Source organism: Lissotriton helveticus, chromosome 4_1 (genome assembly GCF_964261635.1).
Source record: "Lissotriton helveticus chromosome 4_1, aLisHel1.1, whole genome shotgun sequence".
Classification (NCBI taxonomy): Eukaryota; Metazoa; Chordata; class Amphibia; order Caudata; family Salamandridae; genus Lissotriton; species Lissotriton helveticus.
The window spans coordinates 143,216,001-143,240,364 of record NC_136063.1 but is presented as its reverse complement, the minus strand read 5'-3'; the positions used below and the strand labels follow the sequence as shown (position 1 = coordinate 143,240,364).

General features: G+C 45.8%; 1 protein-coding gene across 1 annotated transcript in view; it reads right to left on the bottom strand.

The window, feature by feature from the left end:
• The window catches only part of LOC144828429 (microtubule-actin cross-linking factor 1, isoforms 6/7-like), a 300,733-nt gene that overhangs the window by 89,078 nt on the left and 187,291 nt on the right, over nt 1-24,364 (bottom strand). Inside the window, exons 23-25 of the mRNA XM_078686575.1 lie at nt 13,194-13,400; nt 12,698-12,817; nt 6,478-6,647 (exon numbers count right to left, since the gene is read on the bottom strand). Coding sequence (XP_078542701.1) covers nt 6,478-6,647; nt 12,698-12,817; nt 13,194-13,400 — 497 coding nt within the window. The remainder of the gene's footprint in view (nt 1-6,477; nt 6,648-12,697; nt 12,818-13,193; nt 13,401-24,364) is intronic.

Here is a 24,364-nt window from a genome sequence, read left to right as displayed (position 1 = left end):
TCCAACATCCCCTTTAGGAATTTCCTAATTATCTGAGTTGACAAGAGTGGTAAAGAATAAGAGGTACGTCTATAATTATATAGCTGCAGAGTGGACACAGAGAGAAGCATATTTCACCCTTGACTGAGCCTGTGATGAGATGAGGACCTTTACGATTTAAACAGATATCGCAATGTCTCCTTGTGGCTTGGTCGTTTTAGTTGTCTATGGAGCCCTAGCTTAGGCTAGAAACACCCTGCAATCTGGAGGAATATACGTTTAGGGTGACAAATCAACCTGTTCTCTCTGAACAAAAAAATCCTGGTGTCTTCTCAGGGGTATGGAAAGAGCTTCCAGTAGATGCAGGAGATAAATTAGCTGGGTACTCTTGGGATGTAAACAATAATCCTGGATCATGATATCATAGGCGCATCTCACCTCTGTTTTGGATACCATGGCCTGCTGGCAACATACCAACAATCCTTGTATGATGGGGGTTGCAAAAAGGTACGGTGCCTCATTCCCCCACTGTCAAAAATTCATGTTTATCAAATCTTGATGTAACTCCCATTAGTAGCAGGTGGTTGAGGTTCCGCTAATCATGTCCACCTATGTGATGACAACTCCTGGGAGATTCTTTCTGCTAATGAGTCTCTGTGCTGTATCGCTCAATCCCAAAGGTGTTGGGCGTCCTCCGAGAGCACTGTTGAAAATGTGCAACTGTGTTGGTCTATGTAAAACACGCAGGTGCTGTTGTCTGTCCGCACTAACACTGGTGACCCCTCCAGCATTGCAAGGAATGAATGCAGCTCCCTTCAGATCGCCATGAGTTCAAGATCTTGATGTGAAGATCCTTCTCCTGGGTGACCAGTGACATCCTTCTTTCAGCTGCTGATTATGAGCACCTTATTCACCAAAGATGCATATGTAGTCCTAACAAACCATACAGTTTGAGGTTGTAAATGCACTTCTGTGTAAGATGGATTAATTTTATTCACCATACCACAGCTATCTTGATCTTGTTTGAATCCTGAATCCCACTAAAGGATCTGGACACCTGTTGCTATTTAGCACCATACTCCTCTTGTAGATGATCCATTCACAACCAGCAATAGGAGATCAGCTGTGTGCATGAGGACATGGGGGCATGCATTTGCTACAAAAGGATTGTAAGCCTTGAAATACTTTCTTCTGATGGAAGATATTTCCCTGCTTTGATGTCCAAGATGGTGCACATGAATTGGATAGATGCTCTGGGCCACATTGAGTCTCCTTGATCCAGCGCAGACAGAACTTAGGTCACAATGTGTAATTTGAACTTGTCCTTCAGAAGGAAGCCATTTTGATGGGAAAAGATCTAGGATGGGATGCAGGCCTCCATCCTTTTTGGGCACCGGAAAAAACAGGAGTACTATCCCGGGCTTGATCTCGGATATTGGCACCCTCTCTACTACTCCCTTGGCCAAGAGAGCCAGAACTTCTCCATGGAGTATGTGAAAGAGGCCCTCCGGGATACGTTGCGGTATGGGTGACATGTCCAGGGGGACAGAAAGTAAGAGTAGAGAATAACCATGCTCTAGGATCTGTTTTACAGCAAACAAATGATGGACAGAATGCTGACAATGCAAATATTCTCGGCCAGTCAAAAGATATGGGTTAAATCCATTGTTCTTTTGCCCACTACCCCACCCCAGTGTGGGCCCAGCCATTTGCAAATCATTCTTGACCCTGTAACCCATGGGAACATTCCAGACCGAACTGCCAGGCCAGGTCCTCCCTGGACCGAAACAAGCATCCTGGGACCGGTTTCAGGGTATGTCACCCTTCGTCAGCCGGGCTAGCTTGAATCCAGTGGCACAGTCAGCAAGGGACCCAGGTCTGGGCATACCCATCCCACTTAGGGCGAAAAGTTTTACAGCAAACAAATGATAGACGGAATGCTGACAATGCAAACATTCTCACCCAATCAAAATATCTGGGTTAAATCCATTGTTCTTTTGCCCTCTCTGCCACCCCAGTTTGGACCCAGTCATATGCAAATCCGTCTTGACCCTGTGCCCCATGGGAACAGTCCAGACCTAACTGTTCCCATGAGGCACAAGGTCAGACTGATTTGCATATGGCGATGTCTGTACTGGGGTGGCGGAGTGAGCTAAAGAATGATGATGGATTAAACCCAGATCAGTTGACTGGGTGCGAGTGCTTGCAATGTTAAACACTCCGTCCATCATCCCCTTTGGTTTTGTTTTGTTCGCCCTAAGTTGGCAGGGTATGCCCAGACATGGGTCCCTTGCTCACTTTGCCACTGGATTCAAGATAGCTTGGCTGATGATGGCTGATTAGCCAGAAACCGGTCCCAGGATGCTTGTTTCCGGTCCAGGGAAGACATGGCTTGGCAGTTCGGGCTGGACTGTTCCCATGAGGCACAGGGACAGACTGATTTGCATATTGCGATGTCTGAACTGGTGTGGCGGAGTGAGCTAAAGAATGATGATGGATTAAACCCAGAACAGTTGACAGGGGGTGAGTGCTTGCAATGTTCAACACTTCGTCCATCATCCTCTTTGGTTTTTCTAGGATCTGTAGCATCCATTTGTCAAAGGCAAGATGCTTCTCCAGCTTGGGAGGTAAAAGGTGACTCGACCTCCTACCGAGCAATCATGTGGCACCGAGAGCAAATTAAAGAAGTTTTGAGGTGGATTCAGGAGGCGGTGGAGGGGTCGGGAGGGGAGGGGAGGGGAGTGCGGATCAGGTAGAGAGTTGTCCCTGGGAGCCTGGATATTGGTATCCTGTTCCCCTGTCTCTACCTTGAAAGGGTTGTGGGGCCTGCCACTGCGGAGGCCTGTATTGAAGCCTCTGCTGGTAACCCCATCCAAAACATCGAAAGGAGCTAGTGGTCTGGGGAAACTGGCACACAGGTTGAGCTAGGCCTAGAGAAAAAGCTGCAGCCTTGCCTTGCTTTCTTTAAAACACTTTTGGGGCTAAATGTGCCTTCATTCCAAACAGGTGAGAACAGTTGAATGGCATGTCCATTAGAGATTGCTAGACATCTGAAGAAAAGCCTGGGAGTGCATCCAGGCATGGCACCTTCGCACCACACCGGTGACAACTGCCCAACCCAGACAGTTGGTTGTGTCAAGGCCGTGCATTTTGTGGCAATCTGACCATCCAATATTGGTTGCTGTAATGTGACTCGAATGTCATCTGAGACAGCTGGCGAAACCTCTGCCACTTTCTCCCACAGTGCGTACGAATACCTGTCCAAGGGACAAGATATATTCACGGAACTAAGGGCAAGGCTGTATACATGTGTTTCATTACAAAATATTGGGGTGACCCATACTAGTCCAAGGACCTGGGTAATGCTCGGTATAGAAAACAATGGTCCTAGACTAATTGCCTTAGGAAGGTATTCGTTAAGTCAAAATCTATGAACATGATACACATAGAACTCAAGTTACATCATAAGTGTACCCCAGTAGTTACTCAATTCAATTAAGTATATCCTCAAAGAGACACACAAGCACCGTAAACAGCTTCAATAGTGACCGTTTAATCTCACAGTTATTATAACAGATCACTGTAAGGAACGTTTCAAAGCTGAAACGAGAGTTGCTCCAGGGGGAGTGTGGAAAAAGGATTGTGCTTGTGAGAATAGAACAGGTGTATAGGGAGGGAAATCAGAGAGTAGTTAAACCAATCAGTTACACATAGTAATGTCCTTAGTAAACTGGTCGTTGTTTACAGTGCACCAGTTTTACAATGGGGCCTATCTCCCATGGATTCAAAAGTACTTTTCTGGTTCTTGATGTTGTACAGAGTATAATCTTCTGTAAAGAGGTATGGATAGGGTGAAGTAGGGTACAGGCCCACTAGGGGGAAGTGTGGACGTTTCGCCCCTGGCGCATAGATGGTGGTTTGTATCCTCTGCAGGCGGGTCTTCCTCAGGACGGGGAGGAGGGGGAACAACCTGTATCAAGGCGAAGTCAGGGTTACATCCCCTCAGGTGGTAGAATGTTTATGACTATGAATTAAAGGAAGAATAACATTATTTTTGAAATACAGCTGAAAATTTGTGGACTTCTATGTTTCCGGGTGCACCATTCCACTTTTTTATCAGAAAAAAACCCACGGATGTCAAATGATACTAATGGAGCGGAGTAAGTCGAGTAGAGAGGGGGCTACGTCACATAGGTGACAGCACGGCCTGGGATGTCTAACCGAACCGAGACACCAGTGTTGGGCATCGTAGGAGTCTGTTACAGACACCTGACAGTTTAAATTCTGCGTTTTTTGAAGGAGACATGTTCCTTGCACTATGGATAATTTTCAAGGGAAGAAAATTTGTCAGGCTGACAGGGTTTGATGGAGCTCCTTATTCATGTCGGAATGCACGAAAAGAAAGGAAACTGATGTCCGTGCGTGAAGATAGTCACTCCAACCTCTCATCAGAGTTGGTACAGGTCTAACACAGCACTACACAATGTCACCTACTGTGGAGCAAAATAACTAGTTTCAAGAGTTTCTGGATCCATTCTGGCACCTGATGGTACTCACAAGGTGAGGAATATGCAGTCAGAAGTCTCAGAATTAAATGTTCACTATCACCTAAGAAAGCTATCAGAGGTTACGAGGATTAGTCTGTCGAACTGACCTGTCAAGAGACTACAATGCTTGAATCATGTCAAGGACAAGAATATTGGAAAAACTGGCACAGTCAGTTTCATCTCAGATATTTGTGCCAGAAAACAGACTTTAAGAGGCCACTGAGCTTTTATTGATCACTGGTTGGTTTAGGAGTTGGCTGACAGCCAGCACGGTTCTCTACGAAACCAGCCATTACTGTTAAATTGCCAAAAGGTCCGATGTTTTTCACACGGCCTGTACCTAGTGTTGTTTTCAAAGCAAAGCAGTAAAATGCAGCTATATTTTATAGCCCTGTGACAAGGGTCTTTTGAATGACAGAAAAATCTCATAAATTTGCAGGGAGTTGACCCTGATAGCAGGATTGTCATTAAGGACTTGTATTGGTAACTCGTTTTGATTTGGGTAAGGAAACATTTATTTTACTGTACAGTTACTGACATTTAACCTACAGTTGCCTGAACAGGATAAAGGTATAGAATGTGGGAGAAGCTGGCACAGTGCAAATGGGTTATTAGCAACAAACCAGAGGACTTACCTCTAGCCAAAGGGTAGGCAAGTTCAATTACATACAGAATGTATACTCGCACAATGTTAAAGCACATAAGGTGGGTGTAAGTATCATAGGAAAGGCCTGCCGGTCTCATATGAGGACAATGTGTAGGCAAATAGATATGGTGCACATGATATACAAAAGTGATATTAGAACAACATCAAGGCATATGAGAGGGACAAAAGTGGCCAGTTCCCCTCCAGGGGAACGCCATGACCCGTGCTAGCAGAATTCAACTTAACTTAGAACTTGGTGACTTTTTGAGGCACTGTCGTGATTACTACAACCAAGAATACCAAGGCAATTAAGAGTCTGCATGAATGTATAGAGTAACTGCACACCATGATACTAGTGTTCTAATGAGGGCGACCCCTTATGAGCACCAATGACCTACTGAGGGTCATTAATAGCACGTGAATCTTACACACATTATTACCCAATATAGGTTGCAGCACATGGGTACCAATGTCTACATAGCACAGCATCATTGCCCTATGTATGTATGCATGCATGTGGTACTTGGGTAGCACAAAGCTATCTGAAAGGCAGCCAAACTCTGCAAAGGGTCAAAGGCAAACATAGTGTCAATGTATGATTGGAGGGGTAGCTGTCTCTCAGAGTGTTGCTGCATTGTGTTGAATTGTTCTTTAGGTGTGTCTCTAGTGCTTTGCAAATTTGGAGCAGGGTTGAAGCAGTCCTGGTCGATACAGGAATGTAGTCTAGATCCTGGGTGCCTACATGGAGAAGCTCTTTTGCCTTATTTTTTTCCCCTTTCCACTTCCTCATCTCCAGTACGATGGTGGCCTGGCTGCAGGTATACTGAGAGCTACCAGCAATTGTGAGCTTGTCATCCAGGTTACTTAACAAGGGCATGTGTGGCACACTATGAGGATATTACACCTACATAACAATTGGCATCAGTGTCCTACAGAAGAAATGATTCTATAATATTGGCACCAGTCTTCTATGAAGGGAATCTCATGAACACACAACACAGGCACCAATGTCCTAATGATGTAATATCAAGACTACTCGGGCAATACCAGGTTCCTTAACAAGTCATCAACTCCCTGAGGCTAAACTATACCTACATAGACAATACAGAATAGGTCATTGGCAACATATTTAAACATAATGGACTCCATTTCATATACAATGTCACAAGAACCAGATTCTACAAGATGACACACAGGGACTTCAATCTATCACCAAGACGCCACATAACAGGAGTGCTTTTGAGATTTATCAGTATGTATGCAGAATGACACAACAAGATGTATTAAATAGTGGAATCGAGTCACCTTTCCACTGATCTCCCACTTATTGAGTCCCACTTCTCCTTCAATGCTCCCTGAAGCTCCTCCAGTCTTGGTCCATCCTCTGGCAGCTGAGCCTTCTCCCGGAGCGACCTCCCATTCCGCACCGTTGCTTCGTACACGGGGCGCTTGGACCGCAGGATTTTCTGAAAAGACTAAGGGTGCAGATGATGTTAAAGAATTAGAACTTGGATGAACACTGCCCTAACTTGTATTAAGACAAAGTTCTGATGCACATTGTTCGTGGTTACATGCACAGTAAAGAATTGCAATTCTAAACAAAAGAACACATCACAAATCAGATTAAACCCCCATTCTGCTTATCACTATCCTCCTACTGTAGATCCTTTCACAATATGGAGGGACCCATAAAGGGAATAAGCACCCATTGCTTAGCTTGTTTTTATGCCTGCATTCCATTCCGGCAACAAAGATCACCACACTGGTGAGACCGGCATGTGTTTTTAAATTTAAGCGGATGCAAGGAGCATGTCTCTTCCACTGAGAGGATCAGGCTTACCAGCTTCTATGATTGGCTACTGTATGGTGAGTCTTGGTAGGCCGCAAAGCACGACCCTCTGAGCACCCAAAGCAGCTTCCGCATTCCCCTTTATCCACTTCTACTACAATCAATAAGCATGATTGGGTAGTAGGTCCTGCACAATGAGTCACCATTTGGTGGGAGACTTCCTTAGTTTCTCTTCATGAGTGGAGTATCAGACCACAGGGTTTTTCGGCTGATTTCATTTAGCTACCCAGCGGGATTTTTGAAAGAACATGCTTCAGTTCACTCACCTACTCCGCGACCGTCTTGATGAAAAATCTTCACTTTTCTAGGCTGCTGAGTGCAGGAGCTTGTTCTCCTCTTAGTAAAGGGACAAGGCTTTAATTCAAGATACTTCCTCATTTCCAAATGGAGAGGAGTTATGCAGATTCTGAATCTCAGATTCTTAAACACATGTCATAAAAAGAGAAGCTGAAGTTGGTGGCCTCTCTCCATATACTGCCGGCCATTCAATTGCTGCACTGGTTGCTTCTCAGGACTCGCCGGACCCTTACTTCCATATTCCTGTTTGACCTCAAAAGACGATGTGCCTCTGATCTGTGATCAGAGACCTACATTTACAGTTCCAAGTTCTCCCATTTAGGCTGACCCCTAGGGCATTTACAGTAGTGATAGATGTGGTGAAGAAATGTCTACACTGCTTAGCCACCCAAGTTTATACCTATCTCGATGGATAACTGCAAAAGGCAAGGTCTTTTTGGGAACCTGTGAAGAACTTGGAAGGCCTAAACAGACTTTTGCAACTGAGACTCTTTGTCAATTAAGAGAAATTAAATATATCTCTGATTCTCTCCAATAATAATAACAGTCCTAGACACTTGCCAGATGATAACAGTTTCCCCTTCTGTACGCCACAGACATGCTGTCTCCGTTTTCGATCTCGCCAAGTCAAACAGCCAAACCGGTACTGAGGTTGCTGGATCTTGTGGCATTTTTGGTCTTATAGTTCCCCATGCTCTGCTTCACACAAATCAATTACAATGGGCAGGGAGTGGACACAGTTCTATAGACAATTAAAAGGCAATGTGTTTGTCAGTGACCTCGGACTATGCTAGTGAAAGATTCCTCCCTGACCAGGTGAGGTTGACATCTGGACACCTTGCCCTTCAATACACCCTGATTTCAAAAGGAAAACAGACTCCATACCAATCTTCTGCAAAGGATTGTAGAAGATTGCAGAACTGACTGCAGACTGATTAATTTAGTTCTGAACAAAAAGTACAGGTTTTGATGGACAACACATGTCCCAAACACTACCTAAATAATCAATGAGGTGTAGGTTCCTTTTCTTTTTACCAAGCAGCCAGAGAGCACCGAAATTGAGCCAAAACAGGTGACCTCATCTACCAGCAGGTCATGCAAAAGGTGTGGAAGAAAGTGGTGAAGGAACATTTCCAGAGGATTCAGTCTTTTTTTCTGCCCAGAAAATTAAAGGTTTCACTTCCTATTATAAGCTTTTATTATTGAAGGGGCTCTAGTCACACTTAAAATTATTTTCCAAACTTCAGGTAATGACAAATGCCTGAACTATGAGGAGTAACTCTTTTAGCTGAAGGGACTGGGAGTTGCAGTGAAGTACTCATCTCTTGCAGCTTGAAAACAGTCGGCATCTGGTCTGAATTGAATCAGAGTTTGCACAGACACGTCCTATAACTCCAAGAACCAAAGTTGATGTCCTCTCACTTGGGTCACCAGGATCATCTTGTGCCGTTTCGTCTTGTTGTTGCACAATACTCTGGTTAGCAGAGAAACTGTAGGAATGTTTCTGTCCAACTTATTGAGATCGTGCCCCCTTCATATCACAGATAGAACAAATATACAATGGTTAATGGGTCAAACTTTTGAGAAATGTCTGCAAACATAGATGTGTTTGCAAGTCTTGTGCCTACCAGACACGGATTGTGCCTGTGCCGTGAGGTCCACTGATTCTGAACAGAGCCTTATTTTCATGACAACAGTACCTTGATTGAATCCATGGTCTTGCATTTGTGCTATTTGATACTTGCTTCCGTTTAAGGATATCAGTCAGTTGGTGCTGTCTTGATGAGACTCGTGTAAATAGCTCCCTATTGGGTCGAAACGTTGACATACACACAGGGCTATCACAGTACTTAAAAAACAGATATATTCATGTTGAAGTTAGGACTCAGTGTGGATAACTTGTGTTATTCGGCTATATATGTATATATGTAAATATGCTCTTTTACACTGAGCAATTTCTGCACCTTGTGCCGCCTCCACCAATTCTTCAACTTTGAGGTTATTGGGATGTAAAAATAATATATTATGTTGCCACTGTGGTTTGGGCCTATTGTTGCACTTATTGATAAACTATCACACCCATAGCAGATCATGTACCAGTGGAATGAAAGACCTCTGGCAAAAGTTTGACCCACAGAACCAATACGTGTTTGTCTATAAGTTGACAGGTGTTCTGGTCTGGGTATGAGGGTCTGTCCTTGTGTTTGTTGCATACCTTTTTAATCACTGCTAAACTGATATGCTTGCAAACCAGAGACACTTCTTGTTTTGATCTGTTGCACACAAGTCTCATAGGGGAGTGTCACACCTTTGAAACACTGGTTGCCTATCGTCTAACTCCAACTCGTGCGAGTCAGAGCATTATTTGCTTAGGCGATCTGCCACTTCGTTGGGCACTCCTTGGACATGCTCTGGTGACAATTGAACATTCTTGCCAGTTGTGCATAGCTACTATGCTTCCTTTGACAACAGCAGCCATTTTGATCCCCCTTATTTGCAGATATAATACTTGGTGATAGAGGTCTCTTTTTGAACCATAACAAGAGCATTCTGCACCACAGGAAGGAATTCTTTGAAGGCCAACCCTGACTGCCAGAAGGTTGATGTGGTAGTATGACCCCTTTCTGAACCACAAGCCATTGATACCCCTATCCAGCCTGGGTGCACCTTATCCTTACAGGAATAATTCTGTAGTGAGAAACTTTTATGACTGTCGATTGAAGACATTTTCTTTCTTATCTACCGTTGCAATGGGTGTTTCATTTGAGGGGTGATTTGCAGTTCATCATCCCAACCTCTTATATTGATTTTCTGCCATTGAATGTTCAACAGCTTCTGAGCTATTCTCATTCTTAGATCTCACAAAGGAACATGCAGAATACATGATGACATAGGGCCTGATTTAGACTCTGGAAGATGGACACTGCTTGTCAGGGTGGTGAAGGACTTAATGACCACCACCTTGACGGATGGTAGTCTGTTGTATTTACAGATGACTGCCAGTCTAGTGATTATCTCTGTATGTTGAAAGAAACCACCATCACAGTGGGTCCCTTCACATTACTAACGGTGTTGTTAATGGCCGCCATCACTTTTGAAAGACATCCATCAAACTGTACATTTTTGTTTTTCAAAAATGGGAGATTGTTATTGAAAATAAAACGAATTACCCTCATACATTTGGAGTTTTCTTGTAGGGTATGGGCATCTTTTTTCTGCCCCTGACCACCAGGAATTTTCTGGCAGTGCCGGACAGAAAAAAAACATTAGACATTTGACTTTAAATAGAGTAGGTCGTATTATTATGGCTCTACTCCGACTACCCATACACCATCAGGCCGGTAGCTTTCCATTGACACAGTCAATAGGGGTTCCGCTAAGAGAAAGTGGAAGTCCACTCATCTCTAAATGAGGTGCGTGGACGATGAGTTTGACAGACAGGGTACTGATTCATGTTTACAGCAAAGTTCCCTGTTCACCAGACTCTACATCATACCCAGCACTGTCTTCAGCACTCTTACAATAACACTGTTTTGATGTTTGAAAAGATGTTTGACAAATGCTCCATTGTTCCCTCTGTCTTGGGATGGAAAGACCATTTTTTTTGTGTGAATCATTGCACTGAAGAACAGCATTTGTGCTTGGGATTAGAATGGGATTTTCATGCTGATAGTCAGGCCCAAGTTTATAATGTTGACATTGTCATTTCTGTCATCTTCTCACATCCCAATGTGTTTTCACTCTTCTGAGCCAAATAATTGATCAAGTTATTTACCTTCGGTAACGGCATATCTGGTAGAGACTATCTAGCCACAGATTCCTCACCTTCGAATATTCCCCAGGGATCAGACTGGATCCGGAAATTTTTGAGCAATCCACTAGCGCATCAGTAGGTGGCGTCATTCGGCTCTGCATGGTATTGTGGGTCATCCACACCAGAACTGATGTGTTTGGTGCATATATAGGTGCCACCCAGCATGCTAACGTCATTCATGACTGCTATTCCGCATCACAAGCAGTGCCAAGCCGGAGGAGGAATGACTAGCGTGCCAAACGTAGGTCCTGAAGTATCTCTTTTATATGGTAAGACAGGCCGCTGAACAGGGCAGATGAGAGGGTTGGGAAGCAATCTGCCGTTAGATGGAGTCTCTAACGGATAAGGCAGTACTGACGGTAAGTGACTTGTTCATCTCATAGAGACTTCTAACCACGGATTCCCTACTTTAGAATAGATACCAAAGCAACCTGTCCCCGGAGGCGGGTCTGCAGACAGTTTCAATAAAAAGTCCTGCACAACGAATGGACAAGATGCCCATCTCACCAGACCGGACTGTCTAGGCAGTAGTGTTTCGAAAACATGTGCAGTGATGCCCATGTAGCTGCCCGACAGATGTCAAGAACTAAGACTCCTCTAGCCAACGCAGCTGTTGCAGTTTTAGCTCTGGTGAAATTAGCTCTTAAGCCGTTAAGGGGCTGTTTCTTGGCTACTGCATGGAAGAGCTTAATACAGAGAATGATCTTTTCTGAACTGCCTTTCCCTTCTTTGCCCCACAAATCCAACAAAGAGTTTAATGTCCACCCGGAATTCTTTGGTGCAATCAATCAATGTAGAACGATAACACTCTTTGTCCATTGCCTCTAAACTGTTGGATCTTGGAGATGAGCTCCCCATCCCTCAAGGGAAGCATCTGTCACTAATTGAAATGGAAGTTCTTTTTGAAAGAGTGTCCATACAAGCAATTGGTTTCTTCTGCACTACCATGCAAGCAATTGTTCAGCTGCTATAATCCGAATTAACTGGTCTTCCCAATAGTTTACTCAAACAGCAATAGTCGTCCATTGTTGGAGACTGCTTCTCAGAGGGGTTATGAGAATGAGAATAGGACGTCTCCACTCTAACCTTTTTCTTCTGTTCTTCCTCTGTTCTCATGTCTTCCAAGATACCCTCTCAAGCCTTATGCCCGCTCTACCTCTCAAGGTCCTTTTGGACATTTTTACACGACACAGTTCATTTGCAATGCGAGTTTAAGGTAAACACACCAAGAAGAGCTTTTTGGGGTCCCACACAGCCTTTTTTCTGCAATATGATGGGCACTTCTCAAAAAAGTTAAGTCCTGTCTAGAGATAAACTGTCTCACTGTTTCACTTCACTTGCTAAGGTAAGGTAGGAGAATGTCCTTCCCACTGATGCTCCACACTTGCTAAGGTGGGTGCATGGCTGAGTCCCCTTAGGATCATGCCTCCCAACAACATACCATAGTGGTGATTACCTACACCACAGGTTGCTAAATTTGGTTGAGGGTTTCAGGCCAACACTGGAGCAACCCAGACCCTGCAGAACCGACAGAGCTCACACTCCTTTGATTATGGATAACTCACCTTATGGTCCGCCAGCTGCCGTTTGATGTCGTCCTGGCTAGTTCCAATTTCAGTGTGAGCCTCCAGAGTCTGATCCACCTCTTCCATCCAATCCAGGAGGATGCGCCGGGATTCACTGAACTGAGGAGACACAGGATACAACGTCAGATCTGACCCCATGGGAAATTCAAAATCTGGGCTGCGCCTTTTGGCGGACAGAATCTAAACTATAAGAACCCATTTAAAGCCACCCACTGCTTGAACAGCTCTGTACAGTCGCTCTACCACTAATATGCAACACTAATAACCCCGGGACATTTGAATATTAATCGCCAATGCTAGAACCAGTAACAACTGCAATGAGGTTTTTCACCGAATAAGAGCTTATTACAAGATTTAAAGGGTTGTCATCTTAACTACAGTTTGGTTATTTGTGTCAATATGATGCAAGCTCGAGATCACCTGCAACAGTTAACCATATATTTCCTAGCTCAGATTGCCTCCATTTGGCGTATACCTGCTTGGCACGTTTGCGTGATTCTTCAAGCGCCCGTGTGCGGTCCCTGGTGCGATGCTGGACCTTCACCAGGCGCTCCTGTGCAGTCAGCACCAGATTTTGGATGACTGCACAGTCCTGTTTGCGGCTGAAGTCCTTTAGTCGGCAGGCCACGGTTTCAAGGCCGGAGAGTTTCTCGCTGTAAACGGCTACCTCTTTCACCAAAACCTGAAATGGGAGGAAGTTCAAATTATATGAAATGAGAGGGAGAAACAGCTTCATGTCATCCAGCAAAGAATTAAGTAATTGAGGCGGTGTAGGTATGCAGTGCTACACACAGCAACAGCATACTTCAAACAGGGCATTGGCACTCGGCGTGGGCTTGGGTTTGAGTGCTGTGTGTTTGCTTTTTCAGGTTTTAAAATACTATTCAATTATATGGTTGGAGGTAGTTATCTGGATGATAACCTGCCATGCTGTGACTTATACTGACCTCAGTACTACTTTGAGGCAGTGACTTGAGTGCCCCACTGTGATCCTCTGCAATTATAAAGTACTCACAGAATATGTGTGGTTTAGGATCAATATTATAAAAAAAGACCATGAAGTTAGCTGCTGTGCTCTGAGAGGAGTTGTGTTGCCATGCTGTATAATTACTCATGCACCCTTTTTGCTACAAGTACACTTAAAGTACCACTGCACACACCAGCAACTGGCACAAAGTGAGCCATGGAATGTCCTGCACACAGAGCTCTTAAAGAGCACACCAAGGAGGGGGAGGAGCAGAAAGATGGAAGGAGAAAGGAAGAGGCCATAGGACAACTACACAATAAACTGTATATAATGAATATGACGAGTACTGTCACAAATGATACACTGCACATTACAGGATAGCATGTTACGAATTGTTATAGTAGTTTGCTTATGTGCTAGAACTTAAGTTTGTTATAGTACACGTTTTTGACTGTGTGTTGCCAATAAGTTTATTCGTGTTTCATGTTGAGTAGCTGTACTGTGTGTAGATGTTGTGTAGCTGTACTGTATTTCCAGCCAGTCGTTACCCTGCATCCATGGGACTTTGTTAATGTTCTGCAATGCAATGCTGTGTTTGAGGAGTGCTTTACAGGGGTGTCCGTGAGCTACAAGTGCACATTCTTGGGTATGTAGTGGTGATGAGATCCTCTAAATGTACTGCTTAAATTGTGTATTTGCTGTGTGGTGATGTTCGTAGTGATGATGGTACATTTCGGTTACACAATGATGCATCAGTTAAGCTTCAAGGTAGCCATTGCTTATAGTTGAGTTGGACTTCCTGAACTCCGAGTGTATAAGTTGTGGTGTTGCCTATGATGTAAAGTTGCTATGTTAAGGACCTTATTAGCTCTAGTGTTCAAAGTTATTCTTTAAGATTAATATCACAAAGTTGTGCTGTGGTGCTCTGAAGTGTTTGGTTATGGTGTGTTAGCTTGTTGGCTTTTGAACTATGATGGTGCTACCTATATAAAGTGCGGTCACGTTTATAGGGTGTGTGGTATGTTATGATATTGCACAACTTTTCTGTGAAGTTTGTAGCTGATGGCACATCCTTGGGAGAGAATTGATTGTCTTATATTATTGAGTATATTTTTAGGTTGATGTACTTTCAGGGTTTTGGTTATGGCGAAGTGTGGATGTGCTTTGAGGCTATTTGTCATGGTAGTTTGTTAATACAGTAAATAGCTGCTGGCCATGCTATTTTTATCAATATGTTATCGGGTTTTTGGTTATAGTAGGGCTCTGTTTCTAGCAGGTTGTTATAAGTGGTGGTGTGCTGATACGCTGCAAGGTTCTAAGGGTGTGATACTTCTGTGCTTGGAGTGATGGTTATGGTTGTGGATTGAGGGTGTTAGTTGCTTTAAGCCATGCTAATCAGTTGCTTTTATTGGAAAGGAGAGCACTATCGACTGAGAGGCCTTTGGTGTTGTTGCACATTACATCACCTTTCGCTGAACTGCTGCTCCTACACTGACCTGGCTTTATGTTACTACCTCTATACTAAGTTTATTGTGTTACTGCCTATATTCTAAGCTTACTGTGTTATTGCCTCTATACTAAGCTTACTGTGTTACAGCCTATATACTAGGTGTATTGTGTTAATGCCTGTATACTTACCTTACTGTGTTACTGCCTATATACTAAGTTTACTGTGTTACAGCCTATATACTTAGCTTACTGTGTTACTGCGCCTATATACTACATTTATTGTGTTACTGCCTATTTACTTAGCTTACTGTGTTGCTGTCTTTGAACTTACTGTGTGGTTGTAAATAAAAGGACCTTGCGCTGAGATGCTGCAGACACGCTAACCTTGCGCTAGTTTCCATAAGCACTGACTTTAGTCAATCAATCAATGCATTTGTAGAGCACACTACTCACCCGTGAGGGTCTCAAGGCGCTGGGGGGGTTGGGGGGGGGGCGTTGGTGTAGCTCCCAGCGCAGTCGACCACCAGGAGTCGTCCCAGGCGGAGGGGGTGGAGCCGAGGATGAGGACCTCCGTCTTGTCCGAGTTCAGTTTCAGGTGGCTGTTCTTCATCCATTTGGCGACGGCCTTCATTCCTACGTGAAGCTTGGTTTTGGCGGTGGTGGGGACCTTGGTGAGGGAGAGGATCATCTGTGTGTTGTCGGGGTATGAGATGATGTTGAGGTCATGCGATCAGAGGATGTTGACGAGCTGTGCCATGTAGACGTTGAAGAGTGTGGGACTGGGGGACGATCCTTGGGGTACACCGCAGATCTTGGTGTTTTAGATCGGAATGGAGGGAGGCGGACACTCTGGGTTCTGCCAGTGAGGAAGGAGGTGGTCCAGTCCAGGTCTTTGTTGCAGATCCCTGCGTTGTGGAGGCGTGTGCGTAGGGTGTGGTGGCAGACGGTGTCAAATGCAGCTGAAAGGTCCAGGAGGATGAGGGCTGCGGTTTCTCTGTTGTCCAGCAGGGTCCTGATGTCGTAGGTGGAGGCGATAAGGGCTGTTTCGGTGATGTGGTTACTGCGGAATCTGGATTGGGAGGTGTCCAGGATGTTGTTCTCCTCGATGAAGTGGGTCAGTTGCCTGTTGACAATCTTCTCGATTACTTTCGCCGGGAACGGGAGTAGGGAGATGGGAGAAGGGTCAGAAGTTCTTGAGGTCCATAGGGTCTGCCTTGGATTTCTTGAGTAAGGCGTTAATCTCGGCGTGCTTCCAGGTATCCGGGAAGGTGGTGGTCTCGAAAGAGTTGTTGATGATCTTGCGGAGATGGGGTGCAATGGTGGAGCTTGCTTTGTTGAAGATGTGGTGGGGGCAGGGGTCTGACGGTGAGCCGGAGTGGATGGTGTTTATGATTTTGGTGGTGTTGTCGTTGACGTGGGTCCAGGAGAGCAGGGGGTCGGTATGGCTGGGGGGCAGTGAGTCTGAGGTGTCGGTGCCTGTCGGGGGGGCCTGGTTGTTAAAGCTGTCATGGATGTATGCGGTCTTGCAGTGGAAGAAGGTGGCTAGGGAGTTGCAGAGGTCTTGTGATGGCAGGATGTCATTGGAGTTGGAGTTGCAGAGTTCCTTTACGACGTTGAAGAGCTCTTTGCTGTTGTGTGCGTTGTTGTTGGTGTGTTCCTTGAAGGAGGTCCTTTTGGCGGTTCGGGTGAGTTGGTGGTGTCTGCGGATGGCGCTCTTGTTGGCTACATTGCTGTCCGGAGTCTGTTTGTGGTGCCACTTCTTCCCGAGCCTTCAGCAGGTCTGCTTAGATACCTGGAGGTCAACGGTGACCCAGATGACTTTTCTGTCCGTGCGTCTGTTTGAGAACTTCTTCATCGGGCCAAGAGTAGTGGTGCAGTCGTCAATCCATTACCTGAGGTTGCGGGCGGCAGTATCGGTGTCGGGAGTGTCAGTTGGTGGGTTTCGGGCAAGGGTAGTGATAAGCTGGTCTTTGATGGTTTTGCTTCAGCTGCGGCGAGGGGCCCGTTGTGTGTGGTGGTGAGTGGTGGGTTTCTCGAAGGTGAAGTGGATGCAGCGGTGGTCAGTACAGTGGAGTGGCTGACGGTGACATGGTTGCTGGTGGAGAAGAACGGGCCAAACGTATGTCCGGCGGGAGTCGTGACGAGCTGTTTGAGTCCAAGGTTGTCGAAGTTGTCGAGCAAGCTGGTGGAGTTGCTGTTGTTGGTGTTCTCGAGGTGGAAATTCAGTTCTCCGAGGAGGATGTAGTCCGTAGATGCAAGGGCGTGCGTGCTGATGAAGTCAGCGATGGAATGAAATTTTGGATATGTCCGTAAAACCAAAGACTCCTTTTTGAACTGTAAGAAAGGTTCAACAATCATTAGAGCTTGAAGCTCTCCCACCCTCCTAGCTGTTGTTATCGCTAGAAGAAAAGCAACTTTCAATGACACAAACTTCATGTCAGCTTTATGGATTGGTTCAAAAGGAGCCCTCATGAGATGGGTAAGGACCAGCTGCCAAATCGGAGGAGGAGGTCTCACCGGAGGGAAAGCTCTGAATAGACCCTTCAGGAATTGGTTGATCACCCTCGTGGACCAAAGAGAAGGACCAGAGGTGGTTCGCCTGAACCTAGAGATCGCTGCTAGATGCACCTTAATGGAGGAGTGTTGAAGACCTGATTTTGCCAAAGACAATATGTACGGTAAGATCTTATGAGGAGCCTAAGTAAAAGGATGAAGGTTTTCCTTTTGGCACCGTGCACAAAAACGCTTCCATTTTGCTTGATAAGTCCTGTTTGTACTAGGAGCCCGCGCTTGAGCTAAAATGTCCTTGCAATCTTGAGGAATATCTAACGCATTGAACTCCCGGTGTTCAGGATCCAAGCTGTCAATTGCAAAGTGCTCGCGTCCGGATGCATTACTTGGCCCTGGGACATCGTCAGCAGGGTAGGAATGGGGCGTAGGAGAACCCGTTGACCACAAGACAGAAGGAGGAGCTCTGTGTACCACAAATGGCAGGGCCAAGCCGGGGCTATTAAAATCATGGTGCAGGGTTCCGTCTTGAGTTTCCTCAGTATCCTTGGTATCAAAGGAATTGGTGGAAAGGCGTAAAGAAATGCGCCTGACCAGGCTATCGAAAGGGCATTCCCCAATGACCCTCGATGGGGATACCTGCTTGCGTAGAGTTGGCATTTCTTGTTCTCTGGGGTCGTGAACAGGTCTATAAGAGGAGTGCCCCAACGAGATAATATCCTTTCGAGAGTCCTCTGATCCAATTCCCATTAGTGGGAGACCGACCATAGGCGGCTCAATGAATCCGCCTCCACATTGAGGGAACCTGGAAGATGTTCTGCAGAGAGACAAATCTGGTGATAAATAGCCCATTCCCAGATCTCTTGAGCTTCCCTTGAAAGAAGCTTGGATTTAGTTCCGCCCTGCTTGTTCACATAATGCATGACCGTCGTGTTGTCTGTACGCACTAGAACTGTAGAACCCCGAATCTTTGGAAGGAAAGCCTGTAGAGCCAGACGAATTGCTCGCAGTTCCAGTAAGTTGATATGAAAGTTGCGAAGCTCTGGAGACCAGTGATCGCTCACTTGAAGATCCAATAATGTCGCTCCCCAACCTTCCAAAGAGGCGTCTGTGGTTAGAACGAACGGAGAGGGAGGAACCGTGAAGGAGAGACCTTCCTCGATATTGCTTGCTATAGTCCACCACCTGACTGCTTTCTTCATGATAGGAGTTATCTTTATCTTGTCCTCGAAGGACCCCTCTGCTTGACGCCATTGCATGTCCAGTTGTTCCTGCAGGGGACGCATGTGAAGCCTGCAGTGCGGAATCAATGCAATGCAAGATGACATCAACCCTAAAAGGGACTTGTACTGACTGACTGAAAGAATTTGTTTCCTTTAAAATCGGTTGGCAGCAAGAATCAGTTTTTTTTCTCTCCTCTGAAGGAAAAGCTCTGCAAGAAGCAGTATCCAGAATGGCACCCAGAAATCTTGCTGACCTGGACGGAAGAAGAACCAACTTGCTTCTGTTTAGACCCAGACCTAGATGACTGAATAGTTGAATACAATCCTCGACTGCTCTTGAAGACTCCTGAAAAGAAGGAGCTTTTATCAGCCAGTCGTCAAGGTAGGGAAACACCTGCAGAGACTGCCTTCTGAGAAAAGCTGTACAAAAGGGGGTGGTGATGGACGGAGAATCTGAACCAATCAAACACTCACACCCAGTCAAAAGATCTGGGTTTAATCCATCACCGTTCTTAGCCCACTCTGCCACCCCAGTTCAGACATGGCAATGTGCAAATCAGTCTGACCCTGTGCCTCATAGGAACAGTCCAACAAGAACTGCCAAGCCATGCCTTCCCTGGACCGGAAACAAGCTTCCGAGGTCCGGTTTCTGGCATTACAGCCGTCTTCAGCCCGGCTTGCTTGAATCCAGTGGCAAAGTGAGCAAGGGACTCACGTTTGAGCATACCCTGCCACACTTATGGTGGCCAAAGCGGCACAAAAGGGGATGGTGATGGACGGAGAATCTGAACCAATCAAACACTCTCACCCAGTCAAAAGATCTGGGTTTAATCCATCACCGTTCTTTAGCCCACTCTGCCACCCCAGTTCAGACATGGCCATCACCACCCCCTTTTGTGCCGCTTTTGAGAAAAGCTGCCACTGGTGCCAATACCTTTGTAAATATCCGTGGTGCAGATCTTAGTCCGAAAGGTAGGACTTTGAACTGAAAGTAACTCTTGGCTACTGTAAAGCGAAGATACCTCCTGTGGGCCGGATGAATGGGAACATGAAAATATGCGTCCTCTAGATCTAGAGTTGCCATATAATCGCCAGGATTTAGGAGACGCAATATATCCTGGAGAGAAACCATCCGAAAAGAGTTTTATGAGACAGGTGTTGAGCTCCCTCAGGTCTAGAATTGGGCGCCACTTTTCTTCTGTCTTGCGAACCAGGAAAAACCTGAAATAGAATCCTTTCCCTCGCTGGGTCTGAGGAACCGATTCTATCGCCCCTTTGATGAGAAGCTGTTGAACTTCGAGACGTAGAAGATTTAGATGTTTCGATTCCGTGGCGTGAGGAGCTCTGGATGGTGGAAATTCTTGAAACTCTAGTGTGTGGCCGAATTGTATGATGTTGTGCACCCACCGATTCGATGTAATAATTTTCCAGTTGTGGAGGTATTGTGATATCCTGCCCCCCACTGATGTTACTAGAGGGGGACGAACAGTAGACAGAGCCAAGAAGCCGCTATTGACGTTTAGGCGTATCTCTCCCCTGACGTCCCTGTCGTCCTCTTGGTGGTTGACGAGAGAAAGACGCCGATTGACCTTGGCGCTGTGAGTATTGGGGTTTGTATCACTGAGAAGACTGTGAATTAGAAGAGTAGCGCTGTTAGTTGCCTCCTCTGTACGATGAAAATCCTCTCCCTCCCGCACGTCTGAAAGGAACTTTGCGGTAATGCAATGTCCCCAAGGGCCTTGCCGTGTCCGTGTCCTTCTTGATGTCTTGAAGGGCATCATCTACATGCTTTGCAAAAAGCATTTCTTTGTCATAAGGTAAGTCCAAGATCTTATTTTGAACTTCCTGGCGAAACCAGGTTGCCCACAGCCAGCCCTGATGCCTTAAAACTGCTGAACCCGCTAGAGCTCGGAAAGCGGTAGCTGCTATGTCCATAGCACAATCTATCACCTCTGAAGATGAATGCTCCCCTTCCACCAGTATCTTTCTGACCCCTCATCTTTCGCACTATCCGGAAGTTGGTCAACAAATGGGGATACATCGCACCACATCTGGCGATCATATCTACCCAAGATAGCAAGAGCAGTAGCAGCTCTGACCAGCAGGCTAGCCATAGAAGAGAACCTTTTTCCCACATTGTCTAGATGTCTCCCTTCCTTGTCTGGCGGTGTCGTAAGGGGCGCCGATGGATTCTTGGACTTACTTTGCGCTGCCTGGGAAATAACTGAGTCCGGCTTCGGTTGACCAGTCAGGCAAGCGGGACTGCTTTCTGGAGCTTTACACTTCTTCTCCAGCCGGGGAAGAACAGGGATGACTGTAGCAGGATTCTGCATCACCTTAGTACCTTCCGACCACACATGTTCAATTATCGGTATTGAACGGATGGATTTTTTTATAAGGCTCTTTAAAGTCGTAAAGAAAACAGTCTGATTGCACTGTCGTAATCGGAAGGCCAAATCTCTTGGACACCCTCTCCAATGTCTGCTGGAGGGGAGGTAGCAGTAGCCGGCACTGGTGAAGCTGGATCTTGAATAACATCATCGTCCCAACCTCTATCCGGGTCATGAGGTGGATCTACCTGATGATCTTCATCAGATGAAACATTATCATCCTGAATAGTCACAACCTCCTGATGGCTTTCTCTTGTTTCTGGTTCCGAAACTCGAGAAACCAGAGGTGTCACTGCAACTGCCGGAGCAGATGGAGAAGGGGGATGCTCTTGCTGGTCCGAGGGTTGTGACGGAAACCTTTTCATGTAGTCTTGTAGCATCATCTGTAAGTCCGTAATAGAGAGGACGGTATTGCCACCATATCCTGACGCAATTTTTGTGGAGGCTTCTCTTGTTGAACAAAATGGCTTTCTTCTGTATAGTATTCCTCAGAATCCGAATCGTGATATTTTACGTGGAGTTCGGATGGGTTATAAGCATCCCCATTAGGACCATCCTCATCATCATCAGACTCCTCCTCAAGAAGCAAAGTTGGTGGTAAGGGTGTTACACGGCGAGGAGATGTCATCTCTGGAATGATTTGCTGCCTCTTTATAGAGATGTGGACCCTTTGAATCGTCGACGACCTTGTCGACGGACTCGTCGTCGACCGAAATGCCGGCGAAATCGTCGAAGACGGGACCGTCAACGGAGGGATGGACCTCGTCGACGGAGGGTTGATCGTCGACGAGCTCGTCGTCAGAATCATCATAGCTGTCGTCGACGACATCGTTGTCGTCGTCACTGCAGTCAACGCTATCTTCGTCGTCATTATCGTCGACGTCGAAGATGTAAACACCATCGTCGACGAGCAGGAAACAGGTACCTTAAACGTCGACGAAGATATCAATGCAGACGCCATCGACGAAGCTGCCGTCGATGGGCCCGTCGACAAAGCTGTACCTGAACCCAAGTCCTTTTTGGAAGTTGTCGTCGACGTACCAGATGATTTTGTCGCCGACGGACGTGGTTTCTTGTCCGATCTTCCTTCCTGAGGGACAGCAGAAGGTTTCTTGAATCCCTTCTCCTTTTCAGATGGCGGAGAACCAACAGAAAGGCTTTTCTGTACCTTCTTAGATGACTGTCTCCTCAGTCTGTCCCAGCCTCTCCTTTACACCTCGGTGAGGAGATTGTTTGGGACTGGGCCTTTCAGACCTATCAGAGGTCTTTTGTAAGGCTTTAACAGGGGGCTCAGTAGAAGTTGAAGGGGTGGACCTAACCCTTTTCTTGGATCTTCTGGAGGACGCAGCTGAGGAAGAATCCTCACTGTCAGATGACAAAACCTCCTTGCGTGACTTCATTTTCTGCAACCAAGTCAACAAGCGGCCTTCCCTGTCTCTCAAGGTCTTCGTAGAGAATGTTCTGCAGATCTTACAATCTGTGGCCTTGTGATCTGGGTACAAGCAGTAGATACAGTCTTTATGCTTGTCCTCAACAAACAGCCTCTTCTTTGAACAGGTAGCACAAGCTCTAAATAACGCCTTCTTCTCCTTGTCAGACATAGTAAAGTTGAAGAAATTGAAAAAATTCGAAACTGAAGAGAAATCTGAGCAGAGCTCAGTGGAGACTCCCTAAGCACAACGTGCGGTAGAAAATCTGAGGCTCTCTCAGGAAGGTTCTATGGGGTGAGGCTACTCGGATTGGTTGTTACAATTTTTTGGTCTATTTTACAAAAAAAGGTGGATAGGCTACAAAATGAGATGAGGCCTAGGCCTTTCTTTCTCTTTTGTACCTACTGTTATGGTATTTTTATGTTACAGAGGCTCCCATTCTGACGACGGGGAATGATACAAAGCATGGGAATCTATGAAAGTCCAATACTTGGGCATGTTAAATCTGTACTATATTGTGGTAAACACAACGAGAAAAGGCACTGCAGTGCTGTACATGCACTGAACTTGCTAACTGTTAGGATGTTTGAACGGGTACTGTGTTATATTCATGTACTTATACCAATGTTACAATGATGTCTTCAAGTATACTGACATCACGCAACGTAACTGTGCACAAATGGCCTTGTGTGGCATCGCTGATCTTGCATTGTGTTGACTTACTTACAATAAACACTGCAATGATATGGTACCTATACCCCTATACCACCCGTGCATTACACTGTTGTCCACACACCGATTGGCATTGCACTGCTGTGACGACTCTGACCTTGCATACTTTAACAATTCATGCATCGACCTTGCGTTACATCGCTGTTCCTACACCGACCTTTCCTTTCATGTTTATCCACTCAATACCCTTAAGCACTATCTTGGGACATGCCCCATGCTTGGATTACATTTCTGTCCCTACACCAATCTCGCACATTGTAGCTGCGCATACACTGACCGTGGGGTACACTGATGTTCCTTCACCAGTCGCGCCGTGCTGCGTACACCCTGATCTTGTGTTATGTTGATAATCATACACCACAGTTACAATGCGTTGCTGCCCATACACTGACCCTGAGTTACACGGATGTACCTCCACCACTCGCGCGCTGCGTACACCCTCATTTTCAATTGCATTGATAATCACAAACCACAGTTACAATGTGCTGCTGTGCACACACTGACCCTGAGTTACACGGATGTTCCTTCACCAGTTGCGCCGTGCTGCGTACACCCTGATCTTCCATTGCATTTACAATCATAATCCAGTTACAATGCGTTGCTGCCCATACACTTACCCTGAGTTACACGGATGTTCCTTCACCACTCGCGCCGTGCTGCATACACCCTGATCTGCCGTTACATTGACAATCATACATCAGTTACAATGCGTTGCTGCCCATACACTGGCACTGAGTTACACTGATGTTCCTTCACTAATTGGGCCATGCTGCGTACACCATGATCTTCTGTTGCATTGACAATCATACACCACAGTTACAACGCGTTGCTGCCCATACACTGACTGTGGGTTACACTGATGTTCCTTCACCAGTCTCGCATTGCTGTGCTCACCCTGATCTTGCATTGCATTGACAGTCATAATCCCCAGTTACAATGCGATGCTG